At 38.4% G+C, this 22,039-nt stretch overlaps 1 protein-coding gene across 1 annotated transcript in view; it reads left to right on the top strand.

The window, feature by feature from the left end:
* The first annotated feature begins 255 nt into the window (after positions 1-255).
* The window catches only part of LOC121399457, a 34,333-nt gene continuing 12,549 nt past the window's right edge, over positions 256-22,039 (top strand). Inside the window, exons 1-10 of the mRNA XM_041580203.1 lie at positions 256-340; positions 1,700-1,773; positions 3,987-4,019; positions 12,918-13,187; positions 16,727-17,026; positions 19,780-20,064; positions 21,455-21,517; positions 21,618-21,680; positions 21,791-21,856; positions 21,943-22,008. Coding sequence (XP_041436137.1) covers positions 327-340; positions 1,700-1,773; positions 3,987-4,019; positions 12,918-13,187; positions 16,727-17,026; positions 19,780-20,064; positions 21,455-21,517; positions 21,618-21,680; positions 21,791-21,856; positions 21,943-22,008 — 1,234 coding nt within the window. The 5' untranslated portion in view covers positions 256-326. The remainder of the gene's footprint in view (positions 341-1,699; positions 1,774-3,986; positions 4,020-12,917; positions 13,188-16,726; positions 17,027-19,779; positions 20,065-21,454; positions 21,518-21,617; positions 21,681-21,790; positions 21,857-21,942; positions 22,009-22,039) is intronic.

Below are 22,039 nucleotides of genomic sequence, written 5' to 3'. Positions count from 1 at the left end.
CCACATGACGTCTATACCTGCTCTCTATATTGGTCAAATGTAAGGAGGAAGTAAAACCAACCAGCTAGATCTGAAAAAAATACAGACATACAAGTAAGGATGTGCTAAAAAGAAGAAAGAGGCAGCCATAGGAAGGTGAGTGTGTATAATTATGTTTCAGGTGCATGGAGATAAAGTGTCCTTTTATTTATGTATATAAAATCTAAAATGTGTTTATTTACTGTATTATGTTTACAAACAGTGCTTTCCAATTTCAGGCTGTAAGAGCACCTCTGATACCAGTTCTGTTCACACACCCATAGCTGCACCTATTAGTGCTGTTGCAGATGCAGCTCCTTCTGTGAGTATCTTGTAGTGGTATATATTCAAATAGCACTCTTAGCAGTCATCCTTTCTAAACTCATATTATAATCTCTTTTGTGGCATGGCTATTTCCACATTTTCAAATAATAACATAGACTTATCAAACAAGTACCTTTCTTAAAGAAAAATGATAGCTGTTGGCTGGAACTAGGAACAGGATGACATCAGTTGAAAACTGCAGTAAAATTAGTTTTAACAGTTTACACTTTAGTATAGAGGGAACCTAAAAGTACATTTGAAATGCCTAAGCCCCTTTCTCTTTATTTGCCATCAAACACTTTAAACAGCTTCCTGCTGGTGGTGTTGCAGTCAGTGTCTGGTTGGAATACTCATGTATGACTTCATATCTATAGTGTATGTGCCCTGATTCTTAGAACTTAGTAGTGAGTTAAAAATAAAAGCTAATGAAATTGTCCTTGGCTGGTAGCACAGAGCACTAACCATACATCCTAAACAAGGCAGTTGCTCTCCTCAAGCATTCTCCATGTAGCTTAGTGGTTTATAAGCAGTGTAAACCTATATATATATATATATAATTATTATATGCAAAGACATTACATTCTTGCTACACAATTAGCTGTGCCTTCATACCCCATAATTTATTTGAAAAAAGTAATAATAAACTAATGATGTCTTATTCATTTGCTCCTATACTGATTTATAGTCTTAATGACCATACATGGCTCTCTTCTTTAAAGCTCAAATGCACCATATATGTCTTGCCCTTTAAAGGAAGAACATGATGTCATTGCTCAAGATCACTTCTGTTTTCATCTATGGCTTGGGTGGGATCAATAGCGTAACAAGAGGGCACTGAGCAATCCCTGCAGAAAAATCTCTGAAAGGGACCCAGGGTGGGGGAGGGGGTGATTTTAATTCTATAGAGAAAGCTGACCCCATGGTCCAAGGCCACCTGACACCCCCCACACAACTGATGGTGTCTGGTTCTTCAACAGTTACACCACTGGATGTAAATACAGGTATCCGTTATCCAGGGACTGAATTAAGGTAAAGCCGTCTCCCATAGACCCCATTTTATCCAAATAATACATATTTTTACAAATGATTTGCTTTTTCTTTGTAATAATAAAAAACTACATTGTACCTTATCCAAAATAAGATACAGTGAATCCTTTATGGAATAAAGACCAGTCTATTGGGTTTATTTAATGTTTACGTGATTTTCTGGTAGGCTTATTGTATAACATCCATTATTCAGAAAACCTCATTTCCCAAGCATTCTGGATAACAGGTCCAATACCTGTATAATTATCAGTTATATCACTTTGTATCTTGTCCCACTGTAACCAACCCTTGTTTCATTGGTTCATAACAGTAAACAAAACATCAGCTGCCTGCAGCTCTGGTTGTCTTCTGTCAACATGATTATGTTCTGTGCAGTCTCCATTGGTGAGTAACGGGCAATGTCACTGTCTGAAGGGGAAAGTACCACAGGTGCAGCAGTTGTACTGTGGCCAAGATATAAAGAATAACTATAATGAAAATAAGTTTGAAGTGGAAGTTCAGCTTGATATTAACTTTTCGTATGTAATCATTGGAGTAATATTAAGCAATTTTCCAGTTTTTCTTCATTTATATTTTATATGGTTTTGCAATTATGAATTTGTTTTCCTATTCAGTTTTTTCTTCATTCATGAAATGAAGAATATAATATTCAGGATTATTAAGGAGCAAAGTGCACCTTTAGGTTAATATACATTGCAGATACTAGACAAGTGTAAGTAAATTGCTACAAATTACTACATTTACAACATATATTTAAGCTATAGTCATGGCATTTCACCTTTTAAATGGCTGGGTAGTTATAAGTACATAAGAATCTCCAGTAATTTTCCTTTACCTTGGAAATTCTGATTACTGGCTGGGACCTAGTGCTAAATCACTTCTGATCTGACTGCCTTCTTAGTTGACAAAAATAAGAAGTGGCATGGCAGATGAGATATGAATATGGCCAGTAGCTAGAAGAACTAGATTTAAAAACTCACAGATGATTTTAAAAACTTAAAATCAGCATGTTTTAGTCAAAACCCTATGGCAATACCACGTTACACACAGATATGTCCCTGATATGCTCCAAACAAACCCTACTGTGCAGGTAAGCCTCTATTTTTGTGGGTTCTGGGTTGGGTTGTCCCAACAAAACAGGGACAATTGGGATATATACACTACTATGACATTAAAATTAACTCATCAACCTAAACTGCCTCTGCATGATTTTTAAACACTGAATAGCCACTATTAATATCTCCCCAGGCAACTCCTACAGCAGTAGTTGTGTGCTGCTGCTTGCAAAGTTTCAAAGAGAACTAAAGTCATTTGTGGTTGCAACTTTGCAGAGCTACAGACCTGCATATAATTTGCAAGCAAGCTAACTTCAACATAGAGGCATTGCTTAAAGGAGAACTAACCCCAAAACATAAATATGCCTAGAAATGCCATGTTTTATGTACTGAGCTTAATGAACCAGTCTAAAGGTTCTGCATCGCTAGAATGATTCAGGCCTTCAAAATTGTCCACAGAAGCTGGTCCAATTTTGGTTAGGCCATGCTATATTATTTATAGGCCTGTATTCTTCAGTTCAATAAAATGCAACTGGTATAGTACAACGCATAAATGGTACAGTATTCAAAAACAAATAATAGCTGATAAATTACCAAGCAGACATCTATGTTGGAGAGACAGTTGGGGCTCAGTTACTAACAGTAGTCAAATTTAGGTTTACAGTGAGTACTACAGCTAGTAAATAAGCCATGTTTGATGCATATAGTATCTGTATTTATGTATACATTTTCTAAAATGTATCTAATCATGTTGTGATGCGGAAGACATCATGTTAGATATGTGGGAGGGTAGTGAAATTAGATGAAATAATGCCTACTGACACATTTTTAATATTCAAAATATATATCCCCATACTCCTTTTTATTTATTTTTTGAGGATAAATGTAACTGTTATAAAAATACACCAACAAGAATGCCCTCACCAGCTACCCCCCCACACACACACACACACACCTAGGCCTTACAGATTGAGCAAATCTCGTAGAGAAACATAAGTCAGACTGGATTGTCCAACTCTAGACCCATTGGCTGGATGTGGCCTTCTATGTGATTTTTATGGCACAAAGTTGCTCTAAGGGTCAACCAGTTCCATGTTATATCATATTCTGGTAATCGATGAATATGTTATACAATAAATGCTCGGATATTAGCATTAGCATAAGGTACCTATTATACTATCTTAAGAATTGCAGATTTCATCATACAGCAGAGTATATAAAAGCGTAAAAGCTTTATAGGCTATTGGTGTTTACTGTGCCAACATGTCACTGGTCTCTTGACTGCAGTTAAAACATTATTTAAATAATCTGTGAGGCACATTTGTAAACCAACCCCTCTCACTGTAAGGAATAGGTATATGATGGGTATTTAAAATTTTATCCACTGTATATGTAGTTTTCAGTTGTTCCTTTATTTGGAAAATTAAAATGCTCTTAGTTTCCTTAAACCTTCAAAACATAATAACATATAATAATGGAAACAATATATAATAATAGCCAGATTGTGTAATTCTGATACGTTTTCCCATTTTGTTTCTGCAGGATTTTTAATTACACTTGCCATTGGCTGGGTGGGTAAGTGGTAAAACATGTTATAAAGTATAGGAACAATATGAACAATGAATGATTTTCTTTTATGCTCACATGTACATATCATTTGATAGATCCTAATTGAGCTTACTGTATATGATACTAGGAAAGCACTGAATTCACTATTTTGGGATTCGGTTGAATCCCGAATCCTTCATGAAAGATTCAGCTGAATTCCAAATCGAATCCAAACCCTAATTTGCATTAGGGTAAGGAGGGTAGGATAGGGTAAAGAAAACCATGTGCAGCCTTCCCACCAAGATTATCACTAGTTCTCTATTGTGGGTTAAGACAACTTGTATTTATTTAAAATTAGTTAAAATAAGGTATGTCGAGAGAGATTAAATTCAAAACCCATGTAGGGAGTAGCGTAAAAGAAACAAATTACTAGAGACCACTAATTAACAGCTCCCAGGTCCAGGTCTGTTGTTGTAGTAGATGTGAGATTGGCTGTCTACTCGCTCAAGTTAGATCACACCGCTGGCCTCCTTACCAATCATTTCCCATTTCAGCAAAGTTCAGCCATCCTGCCTAGAGAAACTAAAAGAAGGTAGAATGCACCTGACATGCGTTTCGTTCGGTATGCCTGAGCTTTATCAAAGGACAAAAGTCGTATGATTTGGATTTGGTTTGAATTCTGGATTTGGTGCATCCCTATACGACATCCACCTCACAGTGAATGTTAGCAATACCAAATGTATTACAAAGGTATCTGTTGTATGACTTCTCAAAAACGTTTCAATGAAAAATAAAAACCATGGACTGTTGAGTGGGCGCTTCTTTTAATTAGGAATGCACAAAATCCAGGATTCCGAATCCAAGTGTCTGGCCAAAGCCGAATCTGAATCCTAAAAATCATGTGACTTTTCATCACACAGACTAGAAAGTTAGAAATGTTTTAACCCCTACACCTTCCTTGCCCTAACTAGCATATATGCAAATTAGGGTTCCTATTTGGTTCAATATTTGGGATTCGGCCAAATCCTAGAATAGTGGATTGGTGCATCCCTACTTTTAAAAGGCTGTATTTAGAAAGGCTGTATTCAGAAATACATTAACGACGGCTCCAGCCTGCATCATCAGCAGTGCTGATTTTGCTTCAACTTTCACTATTAACCCTGTCCCAGTGAAGCTAAAAATGCACAATACTTTTTATTATTATTATTAGCATGTATTTATATAGCGCCAACATATTGCGTAGCACTGTAAAGTAAATGTGATTATACAACTACATCACATGAATTACATACTGTACATAGAATATATGGAGTAACAAACATTACAATCAATACAGGTACAAAAAGGTGAGGAAGGCCCTATGCATAGGCATACAGTCGGGAAGGGAGTAATACACAAGGTGTGGGAGTGGGCAAGATCGAATTAAGTGATTGAGAAATGTGTTATTGTATGCGGTGTTGCATTTGGTAGTTAAGCAGAGTGAGGGTAGGCTTCTCGAAAGAAGTGCGTTTTCAGAGATTTCTTGAAAGCAGAAAGGTTGGGAGAAAGTCGGACAGACCGTGGGAGAGCGTTCCAGAGGAGGGGTGCAGTCTTGAATGCGAGCATGTGAGGAGGTAATGAGAGAAGAGTTGAGTAGCAGGTCAGTAGAGGAGCGTAGTAAGCGGTTGGGTGAGTATATAAAGATGAGTTCAGAGATGTAGGGTGGGGCAGAGTTATGAAGTGCTTTGAAAGTCAGTGTCATTCATTTGAATTTGATTCTGAAAGGTAATAGAAGCCAGTGCAGGGATTGACAGAATGGCGAGGCAGAGGAGGAGCGGTTGCTGAGGTGTATGAGCCTCGCAGCAGTGTTCATTATGAAATGGAGAGGTGACAGTCTCTGGAGGGGGAGGCCAATTAAAAGAGAGTTACAGTAGTCTAGACGCAATATGATGACAGAGTGAATAAGAATTTTGGCAGCGTCTTGGGTGATAAATGATCGTATTTTGGATATGTTCCTTAGGTGGAAGTGACATGATTTAATAAGTGACTGGATATGAGGAGTGAATGACAGGGCAGAATCTAGAATAACCCCAAGGCACCGGGCCTGGGGAGAGGGTGTGATAGTGGAATTGTTAACTATGATGGATACTTCGGGGATGCTACTGGTGTGTGTTGGAGGAAAGAGAACCATTTCGGTTTTAGAGAGGTTTAATTTAAGGTAGCGTTGCGACATCCAGGTAGAGATATCGGACAGGCAGGAGGAGACGCGAGTTAGGAGTTCTGGGTTGAGATCAGGAGATGAGAGATAGATCTGAGTATCGTCAGCATAGAGGTGGTAGTGGAAACCATACGAATTTATTAATTTGCCAAGGGAGGAAGTATAGAGGGAGAATAGTAATGGTCCCAGGACAGAGCCTTGAGGAACTCCAACAGAAAGAGGTAGGGGAGAAGATGCTACTCCATTGTAGGAGACACTGAAGGAACGATTGGTGATGTAAGAAGAGAACCAGGACAGGGCTATGTCACGAAGGCCAAGTGACTGGAGGGACTGGAGGAGGAGAGGGTGATCTACAGTGTCAAATGCGGCAGAGAGATCAAGCAGTATTAGTAGTGAGAAATGATTGTTGGCTTTAGCAGTTAAAAGGTCATTAGTTAGTCGAGTCAGGGCAGTTTCCGTGTTTTCAACTTAACCAGGGTAAAAGTTCCAGCATACAGCACTTTAACCCCATTGTGTTCTTAAAACTATCTCAGGCAGCTGATACCAGCACTAACAGGCGCAAGCGCAGGAGCACTGGGGAGCTGCGTTTCCCCTGTGCTCCACAGAAAGCCACCCCTCACATTTAGCTGCCCTAGGCCCGGGCCTAGCCCCTGTTTTACAAGTACTATAGTAGGGATGTAGCGAACGTCGGAAAAAAAGTTCGCGAACATATTCGCGAACTTGCGCAAAAATGCGAGCGGTTCGCGAACGGTTCGCGAACCCCATAGACTTCAATGGGAAGGCGAACTTTAACATCTAGAAAAGACATTTCTGGCCAGAAAAATGATTTTAAAGTTGTTTAAAGGGTGCAACGACCTGGACAGTGGCATGCCAGAGGGGGATCAAGGGCAAAAATGTATCTGAAAAATCCGCCTGTGTGTGCTTGGAAGAGATAGTGTAGGGGGAGAGCTGTTAGTGATTTCAGGGACAGATGATAGTAAGTTTGCTGGCTAGTAATCTGCTTGATACTGCTCTGTATTGGAGGGACAGAAGTCTGCAGGGATTTGAGGGACATTTTAGCTTAGGTAGCTTTGCTGACTAGTAATCTACTGTTCTCTTTAAACAACTGCCATACGTTGACCTTGTAGGCATTGTTTGCCCAGTTTTTTTGGACGCAGCCACTGAAGCACAGTTGCCATAAAAAATATGCCATATAAATGCTGAAAATAGTAATTTTTCGCCATACGTTGACCTTGTAGACATTGTTTGCCCAGTTTTTTTGGTTGCAGCCACTGAAGCACAGTTGCCAGAAAAAATATGCCATATAAATGCTGAAAATAGTCATTTTTTGCCATACGTTGACCTTGTAGGCATTGTTTGCCCAGTTTTTTTGGTCGCAGCCACTGAAGCACAGTTGCCAGAAAAAATATGCCATATAAATGCTGAAAATAGTAATTTTTTGCCATATACGTTGAGTCAACGTATGGCAAAAAATGACTATTTTCAGCATTTATATGGCATATTTTTTCTGGCCTCTGTGCTTCAGTGGCTGCGGCCAAAAAAACTGGGCAAACAATGCCTACAAGGTCAACGTATACACTACTACAGCGGTGGATACGGATTACGTAAAATATATGAATGCTGCTTGAAAAAAAGTAACTCAAGTGGTTTTTCTAGAGACGATAATATTATCAATATTTAGACAAAATGTGAACAAGCTCACACAGCTAGATGGCGGGTTGAAGAAAACAGTGTGCAAATAATGCCTACAAGGTCAACGTATACACTACTACAGCGGTGGATACGGATTACGTAAAATATATGAATGCTGCTTGAAAAAAGTCACTCCGGTGTTTTTTCTGGAGACGGTAATATTATGGATATTTAGACAGAATGTGAACAAGGTCACACAGCTAGATGGCGGGTTGAAGAAAACAGTGTGCAAATAATGCCTACAAGGTCAACGTATACACTACTACAGCGGTGGATACGGATTACGTAAAATATATTATGGCTGCTTGAAAAAAGTCACTCCGGTGTTTTTTCTGGAGACGGTAATATTATGGATATTTAGACAGAATGTGAACAAGGTCACACAGCTAGATGGCGGGTTGAAGAAAACAGTGTGCAAATAATGCCTACAAGGTCAACGTATACACTACTACAGCGGTGGATACGGATTACGTAAAATATATGAATGCTGCTTGAAAAAAAGTAACTCAAGTGGTTTTTCTAGAGACGATAATATTATCAATATTTAGACAAAATGTGAACAAGCTCACACAGCTAGATGGCGGGTTGAAGAAAACACTGTGCAAATAATGCCTACAAGGTCAACGTATACACTACTACAGCGGTGGATACGGATTACGTAAAATATATTATGGCTGCTTGAAAAAAGTCACTCCGGTGTTTTTTCTGGAGACGGTAATATTATGGATATTTAGACAGAATGTGAACAAGGTCACACAGCTAGATGGCGGGTTGAAGAAAACAGTGTGCAAATAATGCCTACAGGGCAAATAATGCCTAAAAGGTCAACTTATACACTACTACAGCGGTAGTAAAATAAAAAAAAGTAAAATAAAAAAAAAATGAATATTAAAAAAAAAAAATTAAAGTTGGTGCTGCTGAACTACTAGGAGCAGCAGATTAGCACACCAGTCCCACTCCCCAACACTGCTAGACTAATAGCACTGGGCTCTTATAGTAGTAGTAGTAGTAGTAGTAAAACAACAAAAAAATAAATAAAAGCAGTCCTTACAAGGACTACTGTTATTGCAGCAGTCAGCAGATGAGATCAGAAGCAGGACAGCTGCCCACTGCAGCTACATACAGAGCACTGCAGTAGAAGGTAGATTACTAGCCAGCAAAGCTACCTAAGCTTAAATGTCCCTCAAACCCCTGCAGACTTCTGTCCCTCCAATAACAGAGCAGTATCAAAACGATTACTAGCCAGCAAACTTTCAACTGTCCCTGAAATCACTAACAGGCAGCAGCTCTCTCCCTACACTATCTCTTCAGCACACACAGGCAGAGTGAAAAAACGCTGCAGGGCTTCGGTTTTTATAGGGAAGGGGAGTGGTCCAGGGGAGAGCTTCCTGATTGGCTGCCATGTACCTGCTGGTCTGGGGTGAGAGGGCAAAAAAAAGCGCCAACAATGGCGAACCCAAAATGGCGAACGTCGCGCGACGTTCGCGAACTTCCGGCGAGCGCGAACACCCGATGTTCGCGCGAACAAGTTCGCCGGCGAACAGTTCGCGACATCTCTATACTATAGTACCTGTGCAAGTGCAGACAAGGTTTTTTTTTGGGTATGATCATGAAATAGGCAAACCCCATATGACGGTTATAATTATTTACCTCTGGTCATATTTTTCATAGGGACATCCCTGAATGGTTGCATTTCTTGGGAAAAATGTCTTCTGAAAGCATTTCACAGATTGATCTTTTCAAAAATTCAAAGATATATTTCCAGTCAATTCTCAAAGTTAAAAAATCACTTTTTATTCATCATAAATATTAAAAAAGTAGGCATACAGACCAACCGATACTCCGCCCTACGCGTTTCGCACCCACAGGCACTTATTCATAGGCATTACTGTTGTTACATTTGGTCACAAAATTTATACCCCAGGAAATCCCTCCCCAAACGTTAAAACCAATCACGTGCTGCCACCTCACGTCTCTTTTCTTAAAACAACATATATATCAAATTGGTCCTATTAGCAATGTTTTTCTGCCTATACTCTGTGTCATCTCACAAGCATTTTATTAGGATACACATATTTAAACAAATATTTAAATGGCAATTACTGCCCCATTACATTGTATTTTTCTCCTAATATTATTATCAGTATATATCACATTCTCTTAGCTACCCCATACACTTCTATAGATCCACCTCATTGTAAACATAGCTGGTCACATTATAATATTTTACGTAAAGCATGTTACATCAAACTCGTAGTTTAACCCAAGTGGTAACCGAGTGTGCAAATAAAAAATCCAAAAAAGTTCCCTTTTTGCTAACAGCCCTGCTAGATTACCCCCTCTATTACCCAATCTTACTTTTTCTATTCCCTGTACAGAAAAATATGCTAGATCACTCCCATTACATCTTGAGAAGTGTCTCGTTATATTACTCTTTTCAACTGTTTTTGGATTTTTTATTTGACTCAGATGTTCCCGTATTCGCTCTTTTAGCGTTCTACTTGTGCAACCCACATATTGTTTCTGACATTTCAGACATGTTATCAAGTAAACCACTGTGGATGTATTGCAATTTATATAATCTCTTATTTTGAAACTAGTGTTTGTCACAGTAGACTTAAATTCTTTTGAAATTTTCATATGTTGACAAGTTATACATCTATGACTACCACACTTGTGGCTCACTTCCACCTTCAGAAAGTTCTTATTGCCTTGGTCCTCCCTATTCATCTCTCTGTACATACTTGGTGATAGGTGGTCTCTCAATGTATGAGACCGCCTTGGTATGCTATTAACTCCTCCTGTTAGTATTTTATGAAAATCATCATCCGCATATAAAATCGGGATATATTTCTTAACTATATCCAGTACCGTATAGAACTGTTTACTGTACCTAGTTACAAATGGGACCTTTTCTGATAGCCCCTGTTAGCCCCTGATAGCCCCTGTTTAGCTGTCAGGGCTGTCAGCAAAAAGGGAACTTTTTTGGATTTTTTATTTGCACACTCGGTTACCACTTGGGTTAAACTACGAGTTTGATGTAACATGCTTTACGTAAAATATTATAATGTGACCAGCTATGTTTACAATGAGGTGGATCTATAGAAGTGTATGGGGCAGCTAAGAGAATGTGATATATACTGATAATAATATTAGGAGAAAAATACAATGTAATGGGGCAGTAATTGCCATTTAAATATTTGTTTAAATGTGTGTATCCTAATAAAATGCTTGTGAGATGAAACAGAGTATAGGCAGAAAAACATTGCTAATAGGACCAATTTGATATATATGTTGTTTTAAGAAAAGAGACGTGAGGTGGCAGCACGTGATTGGTTTTAACGTTTGGGGAGGGATTTCCTGGGGTATAACAGTAATGCCTATGAATAAGTGCCTGTGGGTGCGAAACGCGTAGGGCGGAGTATCGGTTGGTCTGTATGCCTACTTTTTTAATATTTATGATGAATAAAAAGTGATTTTTTAACTTTGAGAATTGACTGGAAATATATCTTTGAATTTTTGAATTGAGTGCCCTTTGGAGTTGGGGGCTATATTCCAGCACTTGGCCCTTTTTGACAGGCCTATATAGACTGCAGCAGTTGAGTAGTAAAGTTTTTTTACAGATTGATCTTTCCCTAAAATAATTATATTGGGGAATGGAAGGAGATTTCCATGGCCAACACCCATATTAATGGCAAAAAAAACACTATTAAAGGGATGAGCGTAAGGTTAAGATACAACCACATGGAGGTTTGGACTTCTTTTTCTCCTGCACAATAGAACTGTTAAATGCTGAAAACCAAAGGGGGGTTGTGGGAGCACACACAGGCTAATTAAAGTAATTCAATGTTGCTTATGTAGCGCTATAGTAAATTGTGTGTTATTTACACCACTATTGAGCTCCACTCCCACTAAATGTGCACCGGATGAGACCTGTAATTTTAGGGAGTGAGCCCTCGCAACGGTGTGGAGGCAGGGTGTAGAGCAACTGTAACTGGATTCAGGGTATAATAATTGGGCGCCAGTGGTTCTTATAACTTAAACATGAACTGGTTTATTGAACATACACAATCCTCAGTGGAGTATACAATAGAGCATGACAGGATTTAGCATCACATTGAATAGGCAATACTGACAGCACCATATGGTCAGTAATAGTCCCCACAGGCAAGAGGACAAGCTCAGCAGCAATAAAGGTACACCCAGCTTTCAGCCTTTTCCCTAAGTGGAACCTGAGGGGAATCTATCTACCCTGTTCCTATACACTTAGTCCCTACTTCTGGGCTATTAGTACCCGGGATCTTAATCCCTCTGACTCTCCTCGTCGGAGCCTGGAGCTGCTCAGCTAAATAACCTGTCTGTCTGTCACTCCTAGAGTGACCTATAATGGTGAGTAGCCTATTCTTACTAGACCTGACCTGTCTAGGTTCCACAGAGCTCTGCCTGCCTGTTCAGGTCAGAGCCATCACAAGATGGACGACTGAAAGAATGGCTTCAGAGCCTTTTATATCTTAGCACAGTGCCATCTGCTGGTCACTGTGAGCTTCTGCCTAGCTTAGAGCAGAAAAGAGCAAACAGTACCCCTCCCAACTGTATTTTAGGACCCATTTAGATGTCCATAACATTGAGGGACTGCCTGCACAAAATACTAGGGGTGGCTATTTTACACATCCCTACACTTAAAACATACAAAAGATGGGAAACTGATCAATGGATATTCCATACACCCAGTGATTTATTACTATATATAAATATACTATTCTTACTATATAAAACTTCTAAAGAGACAGATAGGTTCAGGACTGTGGTTATAAACTCTGTGTAAGGAATGGTACAGCTGTAGATATTGTTGCTCTATGAATCCTTGCTACATCCCTCATATAAAGGCTTTTGGAAGTTGCAGTGAAGCCATATTTACAGGGTTGCATGCTGCTCAGTTCCACAGTAACGGGAATGTTTTTGTATGCATTTGATAAGCAACTAATTTCAAACAAAAACAGACTTTAATAATTACATCCTTTTCTTTGTATGTTTAGGTACCACACCTGCCCCAGTTCTCACCAAGACCCCTGACTATCCAGTTTATTTAACAGGAGAAGCTGTCACACTGGATTGCATTGTGGATGATCCACATTACCATAAACAATTTACCTTTTTTAAGCACAATGCTGAGCTTTCACCACAGTGGAGTCCCACCTACCACATATACAGTGTACCGAATATGTCTGGGGATAAGTACACCTGTCAGTACAAGACTTGGAGCTTTACATCACCCATGAGTAACTCGATCACATTGTTTGTGCTTGGTGAGTTGATACAATACAGTTCTTCTAAAAATTTAATACTTTCGGTTTTTGAAGGGCAAAGGCTATAATAAGGGATCCTTGATTTTGTTAGACCTTAAAGGGGTTTTTCACCTTTAAGGTAACTTCTATTATGTTATAGAATGGCCATTTCTTAGCAACTTTTCAATTGGTTTTCATTATTTATTTTTTATAGTTATTTGCTTTTTTCCTTCGGACTCTTTGCAGCTTTCAAGTGGGTGTCGCTGACAAATGTATTGTTATTGTTACTTTTTATTACTGACCCTTCAATTCAGACCCTCTCCTATTCATATTCCAGTCTCTTATTCAAATCAATGCATGGTTGCTAGGGTAATTTGGACCCTAGTTACCAGATTGGTTGAGAAGCAGATTGAAGAGCTGCTGAATAAAAAGCTAAATAACTCAAAAACCTTCAATAATTAAAAATGAAAACCAATTGCAAATTGCCTCAGATTATCCCTCTCTACATCATACTAAAAGTTATCTCAAAGGTGAACAACCCCTTTAATGGCTACACTTAAACAAGTTTGCATTATAAATAATGGGGCCCAATATATAAGGTATTTTGGCTGCCAGATTAAAATGATTGATTTAGAAAGGACAACATGTTAAAGGGGTTGTTTATCTTAGGTTAACGTTTAGTATGTTATAGAATGTCCTAATCTTTGCAATTTTTAATTTGGTGTTTCGTTTTTGAATTATTTGATGTCTTCTACCCCTTTTCAGATGTCTGATTGGGGTAACTGACCCTGCCAGCCAAACAACTATTTTATTGTGAGGAGACAAGTTTGTTCTTATTGATTCTTTTTAATACTTCGTTTTCTATTTAGACCCTCTCTTGTTCATCTTCCAATCTCTCAACCATTGCCTGGTTGCTGAGGAAACAAACATATAGCTGCTGAAATTCTGCATTGGAGAGCTACTGAACAAGAAGCTAAATAATTCAAAATCCACAAGAATTAAATAATGAACACCAACTGCAAATAGTCTTAGGACAAATGAGCTTTGATGTCCTGCGATTAATCTCCTCTAGCATGGGTGACTAATCTCCTCCAAACCCTTCCCCAATCGCTTCAGGGAGCACATACTATAGATGGCACGGCTACTTTCTTATTTTGAAAATATTTCATTTGATTTTCATATTAAACAAATAAAATCAGTATGACAGCAAATGTTATGCAGACAAAGAGAATATATGGTATTAGATACAATGGCATAAAACTAAATACCTTTAAAGAAGACTAACAAGAACTAACTAAAATTAACTAAACCAGTGCAGGTACATATAATAAAAGAAATAAAGAAAAACGTCCATTCATAGACTGGAATGTCGGAAAGAACATCTTACAATTGAAGAAACTGCCTTATTTGATCAACAGTCTTAGAATTGCAAATTTCAAAATAAGGAGACCAAATAAGTCTAAAAGAATCTTTGGAATTATTCCCTTTGGTTTTAGTTAATAAGGCTTCTTGCCAGCTAAGCTGGTTCATATAAGAAATGGTGTCTGATAAAGAGGGGGGTTCTTTCTGTAACCAGGAATTAAATAAAGCTTTCCTAGAAGAAGCTAGAAAAAAAACTGTCAATAATTTACTTTCATGGGAAATAAAATTGGTCTTAGGGACTGAAGAAGACATTATATTATCTAGATTTAACAAAGCAAAGCACGGAGACAATTTAATTTTTATCTTCAATTTATGATTCAGAAAACTAGTGACTTCCCTCCAAAAGACATCAATCTTTGGTTAGGACCATAAATAATGGAAAAGTGTCACATTAGTCTCGTCACATTTAGGACAATATGAAAAAGAATGAATTTTTTCACCAGGCATGAATTTGTGGCGAAGTTCTACACTTTACCAGCTGCAGATTTTTTTGCAAAACTGCGGCTAAAATCCGCCATAACAAAAAAAAGCCCATTAAATTTAATGCATTTGGACAAAATATTGACTGATACAAAAAAGTCACCACAAGAAAAAAATGCGTAAAAATTTTTCATGCCTATTGACTTCAATTCGTTACACTGACTTTTTGCCATTTTGCTAATTTTCAGTTTCGCTAATTTTTCAGTGAAGACAATTACTAATGCAGTGTTGATGCTGTGATTTAAAGTGGAACTCTGCAATTTTTTTGAGTAAAGTATTTGTTTTTTGTTGTAGCCTTGGCTGACGCTCTCCTTCAGCTAAGACTCCAACTCCCACAATGCTATGTATGTTTCTTCTGAATTTATAAATGATCTGGCTTCTGCTTCATTATTTAAACAGTCACAAACAGCAGTGCAAAGAATAGAAATTGACAAATATGTATATCTCATTCCAATTACAGAGTTTAACAAGAACCACATTTTACGCCTTGTTATGGGGTTAAAACATTCCTTTATAGACCAGCCCAGATGGATAAAACTGGAGTTAGTGGTGGCAACAGGTCTACTAGAAGGGGCAACATGTTGGAGAGCAATATTAGATGGCTACCCCAGTTTAAAATACAAAGGGTTGAATTAACAGCTCTAAGGGGGTTATGTAATAAAAGGCACTAAGTTTGCCCAGGGGCAGTAACATATAGCAACCAATCAGCAGGTGCCATTTACTGGTCACCTGTTTAAATGCAAACATCTTATTGGTTGTTATGGGTTATTGCTCCAGGGCAAACTTAGTGCCTCATATTACATATGGGGGTCAATGTACAAGTGTGTGAGACAGCAGCAATTAAATCTTAGTTCTGAACTGTAACACTTTCACATTCATCTCATGTTTGCTACTGAGCCACCGAATGATCCTACTGTGCCTTAGTCAATGAATGTGGGAATGTATCTGTTATTTACTAATAATTGAATTGTGATTAGTTTTTCCAGGAATCACAAAAAAATTGTGGTTTTCCTATTTTTCTAAAAAGCTCTAAAAATTTGAGATCTATCAAGTGAAAAAAACACAAAAGCCTTTCATGCCAAACTTTGCCAAGTAAAAGTTGTCATGGTGCTGTAGAAGTCAATGGGGGGAGCGCTGATCTTATCATTAAACCAATCAAAATGTTGGAGGTTTTCAGAGGTGTTTTTTTTTGCTACAAATAGAAAAACTAGAGTTTTTAAACGGGACATTTTTTAGAGGGAAAAAACTTTCAAATTTTATTATGTTCTGAAACTGCTAAAAAACTGAATCTGAAAATACTCCAGTTAAAACCTGTCAAAATAATGTAGAAGTCAATGGCAGAATAATTATTGGTAAATTAAAGGGATTTGGGTTTGGGAGTTTGGTGGAATTTATTTTCTTTTATAACAGAGTGAGAAAAAGTTAGTAAATGTGCCCCCTAGTCTAATTTCTATTCAATACACACCATTTAGTGCCAGCTAATGTGCTCAGGTATCCCACCTGTTTAGAACCAGCATTGATATTCAATAAACCCAAACATAGCCAAACATTATTAAGATATTCTTACTTAGTCCTAAGAAGGCAATGCCATTGTATTTTGTATACATACATTGTATATCAATTGTATATCTAAATTTAGTGTCTATTTTTCCCAACAGACCCACCACTTGCTCCAATAATTTCCCTCAACCCTCCTTTAAATACTGGATCAGGAGATAGGTATATTTGGGGTGAATCCGTCTCTGTGAAATGTACTTCTCCACAGCTTAATATGAAAGGGGCCCAATATTATATCGATGGTAAAGTCACCCACACAGTAAATGTCACTGGGAGAGAAGCAACATATAAAATGTTGGTATCGGGCAGAAAACTGTCAGTCACATGTAAGTACTGGAGAACGGAATATGAACGGCAGATTGAGTCACTGATGAGTGATCCAGTAACCCTCAAAATAACAGGTGGGATCATGTGAAATGTTACTGCAAAAATACTATGAGTTCCCAAAAAGTGTTTTGACTTTTTTTCTTAATGAAGAATGTTGCCAGTAAATATCAACTGACAGAAGTAGAAGTTACTACTGATCATCACATAGATACAATTTAGAAATCAAAATGTATCACTGATCAAACCCTGGAACTTTTTAGCGTGTTCCAAAAAAATATAAACAAATGCGCTTAACAACTAGAGAAAGCTTTGCACGTGCACTTTAGTTGGTAAGAGGTAGTGGCCACTTTAAGCACATTCCAAGGAATTTTGGTCAACCTCACACCGACACCACCCTTCCTGAAATAATCACCTGGTGCACAACGATAGAGGCATCGGCCACCTCACAATTCCATACAAAAGACTTTCGCCAGCACACAGGATTTTAGCTGCAGGGCAAGCCCTTGCAATTTTTTAATGCAGTGCAGGTGCAACGTTTCGGGGTCACGCCCCTTTGTCAAGCATATCCACTTAAAGCACATTACCATCAGGTGGATCCTGGGTGTCCCCTGGTGCACAGATCAAGTAACAGCAGTCATGGGGTTGCTTTAAACTGATACACTTTTTTATTGAACAGGCAGGCAGTGGAACTGTTCACAGCAATCAGGCAATTTAGATCTTCCAGTACATTTACAGCAATCAGTTCACACATTTTCCAGTACATTCACACTTTAAGATATTGCAATTAGATCCCTCTCAAGGGTAGTGCAGCTTGTCTTGGTGATTTTCTCCAGCACTAGGGATCCCACAGGGTATCTTGCTCCTTGGCATTTTCCCTGCTCCTGAGCTCACCCACTTGTGCCCCTGTCTGGCGGCTTGATCACTACAAGGGTGGTAACCCCAACTGCTCACTAAATACTTGCCTCTAAATTTAGCACCTAGAGCAGAGGTGTCCAAAAGGTAGATCAAGATCTATCAGTAGATCTCAAGACAATGTCAACAAACAGTTAAATGAACAAAAATGATGCGGTTCACTTCGGAGCTCACCCGGAAATGCTGTGTCTTCCCAGCCGCTGCCTTTGCGAGACGCCAGCTACTCCATGCCGGTAATCAATGTAGAACAAACGATACTCGCGCATTAGTCAGCCCTGTACACCCACCGCTGCACCCTTACCTGTGTGTTTGTTGAAATAAAGCCGAAAATTCTACACGAACGATGTTGTCCTCACATGGTGCCCTTGATCGGCGCCGAGTATGCGAGAGTATCGTTTGTTCTACAATGTCAACAAACAGCTTGACTAAATCACCGTCCAGTTTCATTCAGATATTTATGTTAAGGTTACATAAGAAATAGTTGTTTGTTAAATATAACAATATACATTTTGTCATAAATCAGTATTTCAGTAATATTTTCAATGGAAATGCTAACAATGTTTTTATGGATGTAGATCATAATGGAACAATATCACTAAAAGTAGACCTTGTATTAGCAGTATGGGCACTCCTGTGCTAGAGTGACTATTACACAAACTTCTGCTGCTAAATAAACGTTCACTAGCCAGGGTCTGTCACCGCTCAGACCCTTTCTTGTGCCCACCTCCCCACAAGATGGGATCCAGGAAGAGTGAGCCCTAAGCACATGTGTTATCCCTAGGGTTGCCACCTGTCCGGAGTTCACCCGGTCAGATCGGTATTTGGAAGAGCTGTCCGGGTGAAACCATCCTGTCTGGATTTCCAAATTAGGAAATCCAGACAGGACATTCAAAATAATGACATAGTGATCAGCCAATCACTGATAGCCATGTCATCAGTCCTGTCCCTGATGTCACTGGCCCTCCAACATCATCCACCCTGCCCCAGCTAAGTTGGCAACCCTAGTTTTCCCTTTTAAACTTTTAAACAATGCCACCTACTGGGAAAAACCTTGAACTACAATGGACTCAGGAAAAGGGATGTAGCTGCCTGGGTGAATCAAAGGACAACTAAGCAGTCCAAATACAGGGGAAACTATCTGAGTCAAACATACCTAAACCTCAGGGCCTCAATACATACTGTATACTCCATCAATTGTTTGATATCAAGTAGCTTAAATTAATCGATTTAAAAAATAATGTGCACACAATTCTGGCTTCTTGGTTACCTAACCAACCACCATATCAATTGCTTAAATTAATAATTTAGTATTAGCGGTGGATAAATCTGAGCAGTTTCACTTTGCCGAAAGTTTTCAAAATAGCAAAAAAATTGGCATATGCATTGAAGTCAATGGGCTTTTTTATGTGATGTTTTTCAAACCGTATAAAAAATGTTTAAATTATAAATTAGTCTATTGGTGATTTTTCATGGCAAAATATTTTACTCATCCCTACTAAGTATCTTTAAAACATTCTTTATTAACCCTCATGTATAATTCAACTTTTACATTGGTAACCTTATACTAAAAAGGATGCTCGTGGAGCTTGTGCATTTTTAAAGTATTGCCAGAATTTGTTAAAATAGCGAATTGAGTGACACAAAGAAGAAGCCATTGTGTAGAGGTAGTGCGCACATACTATGACACAATAAACCCTAGAGGACTGTATCTGCAGTTTCAACTTTTTGTACAATTGTCTTAATTGAATTGATGTTCCAGCATTTTAAGAATCAGTATATATATATATTGGAGGCTATCTGGCTTATATAAATGCTACAGGTTTCCTTTAAAGACATATATGTTTCCTATTGTCTATATAGAATCATTGTAAACTCTTTGGTAAGAATTGCTATAACTGTATTCATTATGTTTCAGAGCCCCCTCCATCTGCTTCTATATCTCTGAGACCTTCCAGGTCGGTATATACCAGAGATGAGTCAATTGATTTGATTTGTACCCCTCCAAAATCCTATCCAGTCAGAGGAATCCTTTATTACAAAGATGGAAAAGAAATCTACAGTGTAAATCTGCCACATATACAATCCTCTTATTCTGTACCAAGAAATGCTGCTGGAAATTATGTATGTGGCTACTGGATAGAGACAGAAGGAAGAAAAATCTTATCTTATGGAAGTGATCATGTTACAATAAGGAGGACGGGTAAAGTTTTGTGTCATCAATCAAATTATAAATCAATACAAGAGTTGCTTAACTATACCATCTGCCTTTTGTAGCATCAGGTGCAAGTTCCTTATATCATTACCAGGGGAACTGTATATTTTGAAGTTATAAATCTGCACATAAATTCTACAACCTGCTTGCTTAATATGCAAAATGTCTCTGCTTCCCACTGCATTCTGAAAAAAGTGAAAAGGACTGATTTTGAGCCTTTTCACCTTTTGCAAAAGAGGCCCTTTAGGTGTCATTTACAACATGCAGGCAGCGTGTAAAATGCAGAAAAAGTGCACTTAGCACTCTGCCCCACACTTAGTGCCTATGGATGCTGGTCTTTGTGCTCCTGAATGGAGCTTAAAGACCTGCATATCTCTCATGAATTCACCTCTGCATGTGTTCGGCAGCCCAGTTTTCATGGCTGCACTGGTGTTTTATGTTGGTGGTACATTGACATCTCAATGATCCACAAACCAGAGAGCACCAACAGGCACAAGGTGCAATTACTGCTTGCCTATGGCAGGTAGTAAGTAAAAGGCTGCATTGTCTCCACAGGGCTGTGGTTTGGACCTTCTCTTCTGCAGTATATAGAGAAAGGCACAAAGTACAGGCTTAAAGGGCATGTAAAGTCTAAAATAGAATAAGGCTAGAAATGCTGTATTTTGTATACTAAATATAAACATGAACTTACTGCACCACAAGCCTAATCAAACAAATCATTTATGCTTTCAAAGTTGGCTACAGGGGGTCACCATCTCGTAACTTTGTTAAACATCTTTGCAAGACTAAGACTGTGCACATGCTCAGTGTGGTCTGGGGCTGCTTAGGGATCGTCATAAACAAAGCTGCTTGAGTTCTGCATGGCTGGGAAGTAAGGCAGGGGCTCCCCCTGCTGCTCATAAGTATGATTGTTTCCCTGCAGAGCAGTTAGGGACCATCTGACAATTCCTATCCACAGCAGTAAATGAAGGGAGAATTTCACTGCATACAGTCAGGTTTCTTATAAAAACAGGACACATTTTTTAATTAAAGTATATTGGAGATAGGTTTCTTTTTCATTAAAGAAAGTAAAAATGGGATTTTATTTTTTTGCCTTAACATGCCTTTTAAGGATCTATTTACATTACATTTGCCTACAGTCAAGTGGAAAAAATCCTATTCATCAAAGGTACTTGTGTCAAGCTTTATAAATATAACCTTGCACACAGCAAATATATTCGATGTGCAAACAAATCTGCCGTGCACAAAGTTTATAAATGAGCCCCACTGTGTACTTGTATAAATAAAAGTCTTGTGTGGTAGTTACATGGTTGATAGAAAATAAATCGTCATATACAGCTGTACACCAATTGATTATTTTTATGATTGTTTTGGATAGATTTTACTTCTACTCTCTCTTCTACGCTGATAACCAAAGAGATGGAAGCTCCCACCACTAAAGGTACAGTCTGTATACACAGTTTGAATGCTTACATAGTCATTATGGTTACGTAGATTATAGTAAACAATGTGCCATGTACTATCATGATTATTTTGAATAGGTCTTTCTACTCCTCTTGCTTCTGTACTGATAACCAGAGGAAAGGAATCTCACACTTCTAAAGGTACAGTCTGTATGTGCATTTTAAATGCTTAATAAGGTATGATGGTTACATAGTTTCTAGGAAGCAATATGCCATGTACACTATTTGACTATTATGATTATTCTGGATAGGTCTTACTATCCTGCCTCTATCTTCTACATTGATTACCAAAATGATGGAAGCTCCCACCTCTAAAGGTACAGTCTGTATGTGCAGTTTGAATTCTTACTACTGAAGCAATGTGTCATGTACACTATTTGACTATAATGATTATTCTGGATAGGTCTTACTACCCTGCCTCTATCTTCTACAATGATAACCAGAATGATGGAAGCTCCCACCTCTAAAGGTACAGTCTGCATGTGCAGTGTGAATGATAA

This window comes from Xenopus laevis, chromosome 1S (assembly GCF_017654675.1).
Source record: "Xenopus laevis strain J_2021 chromosome 1S, Xenopus_laevis_v10.1, whole genome shotgun sequence".
Taxonomy (NCBI): Eukaryota; Metazoa; Chordata; class Amphibia; order Anura; family Pipidae; genus Xenopus; species Xenopus laevis.
The sequence above is the reverse complement of the archived record's forward strand: the minus strand, read 5'-3'. Positions and strand labels throughout refer to the sequence as shown.